At 44.7% G+C, this 6,219-nt stretch overlaps 1 protein-coding gene across 1 annotated transcript in view; it reads right to left on the bottom strand.

Moving 5' to 3' along the window:
* Positions 1–5,094, bottom strand: part of LOC137166655 (putative N-acetylated-alpha-linked acidic dipeptidase) — a 41,549-nt gene extending 36,455 nt beyond the window's left edge. Inside the window, exons 1-2 of the mRNA XM_067568484.1 lie at positions 4,723–5,094; positions 2,563–2,671 (exon numbers count right to left, since the gene is read on the bottom strand). Of these exons, the coding sequence (XP_067424585.1) occupies positions 2,563–2,671; positions 4,723–4,840 (227 nt within the window). The 5' untranslated portion in view covers positions 4,841–5,094. The remainder of the gene's footprint in view (positions 1–2,562; positions 2,672–4,722) is intronic.
* Between the last annotated feature and the right edge of the window lie 1,125 nt (positions 5,095–6,219).

Consider the following 6,219-nt stretch of genomic DNA (forward strand, 5'->3'; position numbering starts at 1 on the left):
TGCTGCCTGCCTTAAGTTTTCTTTGGATGAACACAAATTAAATGAGTCTTCAGATCAGTCCACTAAACTGCAAGGATTGTAGCTTTTCCCTGTCTTGTAAATGTAAAATGTTACTGATGTAACATCTGAATTAAATGTAGTTCTTTATTTAACCTTTACAAAAAGACAGTAGTATGGGAGGCTACCTACCAATGTGTATATGTATCTAATGTTTCCTTTGTTTTACATCATTTGTTTAAATACTTATTTTTTAAATTACATTGTTGTTGCTTTTTGAAAATATTAGATTATGTATATTTAAGTATGTTTCATCAGCCACATTTAGGGTACTCTTGTGTACAGTGGCATCTGAGCCCTAACCTGGAGAAAATTCCTGATAATCTAGCACTATTGTGAAGATTAGGTAATTCAGTTTTTACAGAGACCAGTTACTAGCCAAGTCCTAGAGTCACTATATTAGTGAGTAATGCAGTATTATGTGAACTACACTGATATGATTGGGAACAACTTTGACTCTTGCTTCCTAGATCAATGAGAACAGAGTTGGCAAACTGAGCACTCTGGAAGACTTGTGTTCCTCTACTTTTACAAAGAATATTCATGGATAACATAACATTCCCTCTGAATTAATATTAAGCCACATCCTAACATAGTGTTGGGATGACTGTTCTGGTGGAGGTGTCAACTTCTGGATGACATGTAGAACTGATGTCCTGACCCTTTGTGGTCATTAAAGATCCAGTGGCATTTTTTAGTAGAGTTGGGAACAGGTGTCTTGGCTAAAGTCCATTTTAAGTAATTGAATTCTCCATCCTTATATTCCCTTTTTTCTGGTTTAATTGGCTGTCATGTTCATTTCCTCGGCCAATCTGCTGTTCAGTTTTATTGTTGTGTAACTGCCATATTCCACCCCAGAGTTGCCTGCATTTCGGTAGCTGAGGCAGCAATGTTTGCTGTGGGCACAGAGATAGGGATTGCTCATGGCAGAAAGCAATCCTACCACAAGAACGTATAGCAACCATGTTAGTTTGGTAATGACCAAATCCTGGATTAAAATTTTATTTCCTATGCAATCCTCGGCTTTTAACCTGAGTTTATTTACTCCAGCACATGGTTATTACTTAGTAAACAGGGAGCACCTTCAGGATAATTTAATAATTGCAATGGTTTGTGGCAAATGCACTTAAAATTAAATCAGTGGAATTGCTATGGTCTCATCAAGTGAGAATGTTTTTCTAAGAATGTTTGCACGAGGCACAACCATGTGTTTTTAAAAAGGTTGGGAGTTCAATATAAGGCAGAATCCCTTGATTACTCCTAAATCACTAATACTTTTTACACTGAAATTTATTACTAGCAATAAACAGAGGTCTCTGGTCTGTTTCTGACTGGAATTAATAAAAGCTTCAAACAAATGCTGGACTCCATGAAGAGACTACTAATACATTTATCCAGCCACCACATATAAATTACTAAATGTGTCTCAACTTTTCCCTTATTAAAGTTTCTAGAATAAATTACAGAAATTAAGGACTATTATGGATTTTTTTTTTAAATCTATGCTCCTCCCTTGTACCATTGTCTGAATTTTCAGGAGATGCTAACAGCCTTGCAGTAGGCTGTAACACAAGGTCAAGATTATTTTTAACATTATGGACCAGATCTTCAAATCCTGAAATCAGTGGGAGCTCAGCACATAATATCGTAAAGGATCTGGGCCTACCTGCCTTGTTAACATGCTTTGGGATGGGTGAGTGGAATAAGCCTTTTGGACTAAATCCTCAAGAAGGAACTTGAAAGTGTGAGAGCCACAGACTTACTCTGTGGCACTTGGTCAAACTTTACGTTGATCAGCTGGTATCTACCCCATCTCCACATGCCCATATAAATTATTCTCATCCCAAAGGAGTAGAGCTTAGAGGCATGTCAGAGACGGGATTGCAGACATGGGATCCACAGGGAAGGAGTTGCCAGGGTGAGAGTGGCAGATGCAAATGAAAGGGCCATGTGATCTGGACATAGCAAAGGGTAGTAGAAGGAGACAAGAGCAGAGTGGTAGGAAGAGCTAACCTGCACAGAGTCTGGAAGGCAAGAACCTGCTGCTTGCTTTGTCTCTCATTTACACTGGTGTAACTCCACTAACTTCAGTGGAGTCATTCCTGATTTAGGTCTCCAATCCACTTGCATATCTCCCTTTGAAGTCAGAGTATTCCTTGAAAATTGATGCAGGGTAAATACTCCCCTGCAAATGGAATCGGGTTGCTGGTAAGGAAGGCTGGGTTGTGATGGGACAGCAGCCTTGACCTCTGAGTCATCTTAAACGATTCACCACCACCCCAGAGAAGCACAGAGTGAGGGTTTGACCACCCGGAAATCATTAGACTTTGCTCACTGTGGAGGGACCACTGCTTTCCATGAAAGTTGAGAAGGGACAGGAGGAGCTGTGATGGACTCCACTGTCAAACATGGCTCACATGGATATTTTAGACACACCCTAGTCACTGTGCCGGCTGATCACAGATGAATTTTGTGAATAGATAGATAAGTGTAGACTTCACTTACTATAGAAACTGCTTGATGTTTTCAGCTTTTATTTCAGCCATAAATGCCTTCTTCATCTTCTCATGAGAACTAGTGGCTGTTACCTCATCAGTAGGTTTTGTAAACCAGCCTGCAAAATACAATAATAAAAGCACTAGGGAAACATTATTTCTGTGGCCCATGACAATATCCTTCAGTATCACTTCAAGATTTCATCATGCCTTTTATTATTGATTTTATTAAAGTAGGGTTTAGAGGCCCCAACCAAGATCAAAGTCTGATGTGCTAAGCACTGAACCAACACAAAGTAAGAAAGTTTATAGCCTACGTAGATAAGACAAACAGGGAATGGGAGAAAAAGGAAATATCCCCATTCATCGGTGCAACCCTACTTGACTGTGGATTTTGAAGAGTTCCATCTACCTTCCCATAAGCAGTAGGCCACCAAATTACTAATGACCTCAATGCATGTTGGTTCAATTCATCATTGGAAGCACTTGGAGGAGAAGGTGATCAGGAAGTCAGAATGGACTCACTAAAGGCAAGCCATGCCTGACCAACCTGATTGCCTTCTATGAGGATTTGAGATTTGATAAGAGGCTTCAACTACCTGAAGGGGGGCTCCAAAGAGGATGGAGCTAGGCTGTTCTCAGTGGTAGCAGATGACAGAACAAGGAGCAATGGTCTCAAGTTGCAGTGGGGGAGGTCTAGGTTGGATATTAGGAAAAACTTTTTCACTAGGAGGGTGGTGGTGAAGCACTGGAATGGATTACCAAGGGAAGTAGTGGAATTTCCATCCTTAAAGGTTTTTTTTAAGGCCTGGCTTGACAGCTGTGGGCTGGGATGATTTAGCTGGGGTTGGTCCTGCTTTGAGCAGGGGGTTGGACTAGATGACCTCCTGAGGCCCTTCCAACCCTAATCTTCTGTGATTTTATGATCACAGCAGAAAGACACCATCTTTAGAAAGATGCACAGAAACAAAGAAGGATCTAGGTTGCAAGTTCATGGAGTGACTGGCCTCTGCATACTCTGGAATTTTCCCTTATGAAACATCAGTTATTATAACTCCTCCTTAAACAAAAGTTTTGTTTCTGACAGGGCAAGGATTTGTAAACTTATTAAAACTTCCTAAATAAATATTTTAAATCATCAGTTATAACTGTAAAAATAGAGAATGTGATCTACCAGGAACAACTGGTTATAGAAACTAGAATTCCAGTCGTTCTGAGCTTTATTTTTTAAAAGATACCTTCCCTGCTCCCCCTACCCCGCTATTTTCTCTGTGAATACCACAGAGATTAGATCAGTAACTTCAAAACAGAGAGGGGAATATACAGCAGGGAATAATTGTGCATTGGCAGAGAGTACAGTTATTCACTAGTACAACCTAATATTTATTTCCATCTCTCGGAGCAGAAAATAATCCAGGCAAGGATTTCTAGCAAAATAAACCATGAATAGACAGCAAAAGAAACTCCCAAGATTAAAGGTGGGACTTTGGGTTTTTCTTACACCTTTTCCCACTGCTGCTCCCTTTTAACCTGTGGAACTGGGGGAAATGGAAGATTCCTGTGAAAATGCCCAGTTCGGTGGCAGGGAAGATGAGGAGTTAAAATAAAGACCTTCGCCCTGCTAAAGGCAGCAGCATGGTTCTAAACCAGCTAGTCTGTGGCCGTTCATCTCGGTCTTTTTGTTTCAGTTTGTTTCATTCTGTCAGTGGGTGTTTCTTTCTCTCCTGTCTCCGCCCTTCCTCTCCTCGGCTAACTGTTAAAACAACCTCTCCTAAAACTCTCAGTTTAAAAAACAAACCAAACAACCCCCCTCCCCTTCCCTCCCCAGTTCGCTTGTGAGCTCAGCTGCTGAAAAGCAGGAGCTGATCCGGCTTCCATGGTCTGGGGATGTTGCTGCACGCGGGGGAAGCGGTTTCCCCTGCAGATAGCCGTGAGCGTCTGCAAAGGGGAGGGGGCTTTGATTTCCAAGAGCCGCGCAAATCTAACCTGCAATAAACCGGCTCACTCCCTTTGTGGGAAGCCCTGAAAACACCCTCCCCCCCCATTTTATCCCAGCCAGAGCCCCACCCTGCTCCCCTCCCCAAAGCTCGGCTCCAAGCTCGCAGCGGGGAGGGAGGGACGGGGAAAGCGGAGTCAGGCGGCGAGCCCGCGGCGCTGCTGCGCGCAGTACCGAGCAGGAACCCGAGCAGGAGCAGTCCGGCCGCGGCCCCCAGGCCCAGGGCGCAAACGCGGCCCCTGCTGCCCCGCGGCGAGGTGCGCTCCCCGCCGCTCCGGAGCGCGGTCCACATGCTGGCCCGGTCGGGCTGCTGGTCTCCGGCGATCCGGACCCCAGCTGGGCGCTGCCGCCTTCTCCCAGCCCGCTCCGCGACGGGGCGAAGTCCGGTTCGCTCCCGCAGGCCGGGAGGAGAGACTCCGGGCTACGGCGGCGCCTCCTTCCTTGCACCTGGCCCAGGCCCTGCTAGGGCAGTGGCTGAGACACCCGCGGGCGGGGGGGCTCCCTTGGAGGCAGCTCTGCAAGTCTCCGTCCTCTTAAGGAAGCAGGATTTTGCACCGTGTTTCACTTAGAGTCCGAGTCAGATCGACCCGGAGTCAGAACAGCCCCTCATTCCCACCCCCATCCCCACCCAGTCCCGGCCAGGAAAATCCAGTTCCTGAGCCAGACTTCGCATTGTCTGCCTCTTGCAAACTGAAAAGAAGTCGGGACTGATTTTTGTCGGGTGGCAGACATGCCGGAGAGGGAGAAAATGATCTGAATGGGGTCTGGGGGATACTGTGTGAAGTCAGTGTGACAGAGGGGCTCTTTCTATAGATCCCTCTTTTTACACACCCTACTTCCCCCTCCAGTTTATTTGCTTACATCCCACTTGTTTATGTCTATCTGTCCACTCAGGTGGTGCAGACATGCTTCATTTCTGACTCTTTGTTTTCTCATTGTAATAAATGTACTCGCCGTATATTAATCGGTCTATTAATCGGTCTCTGTGTGCATTATGGAGTTCCATACAGGTATGGTCCCTGGTAAACAAGGGGGAATAAGCTGGAACTCAATCTGAGCGGAAACCTGGGTAGTTGTAGCTGTGTCTTTACTCAACACCTGATGTTTGGGAACTGTAATTTCAGATATCATGACATTCTCATTCTCCTATCTCCATTGTGTTTTAGTAGTATCTTGACGGTCTGACTTACTGAGCTCCAATCCTCAAGAAGATAGCTGTTTTACATGGGAACAGCTGTAGCCCAATGAACTGAGGCCAGACCTGGGAGACAACACTATGTGTTCTCTTCACAGCTTTTAAAACCCAATATTAATTTTTTTTGAAATCTTACTCATTCATTGCCAAGAGTTTGAGATATGTGGACACAGCCAATCCCTGGCAAAAGCGATCTTGCAGCCAATGATTTGGGAAATCTCAGGAAGGAACAGTTTTTGGGTTGTCACCCATCCCAGCACAAAGATATGCACAAGATCATGGGGCCGGATGCAATGTATCCGAGGGTGCTCAGGGAGTTGGCTGATGTGATTGTAGAGCCATTGGTCATCATCTTTGAAAACTCGTGGTGATCGGGAGAGGCCCCAGATGATTGAAAAAAAGCAAATATAGTGTCTCTCTTTAAAAAAGGGAAGAAGGAGGGAATTAAAACTGGGGAATTAAAGACCCGTCAGCTT

Source organism: Emydura macquarii, unplaced genomic scaffold, assembly GCF_026122565.2.
Source record: "Emydura macquarii macquarii isolate MOO-44397 ecotype Brisbane River unplaced genomic scaffold, CSIRO-AGI_Emac_v2 contig_318, whole genome shotgun sequence".
Taxonomy (NCBI): Eukaryota; Metazoa; Chordata; order Testudines; family Chelidae; genus Emydura; species Emydura macquarii.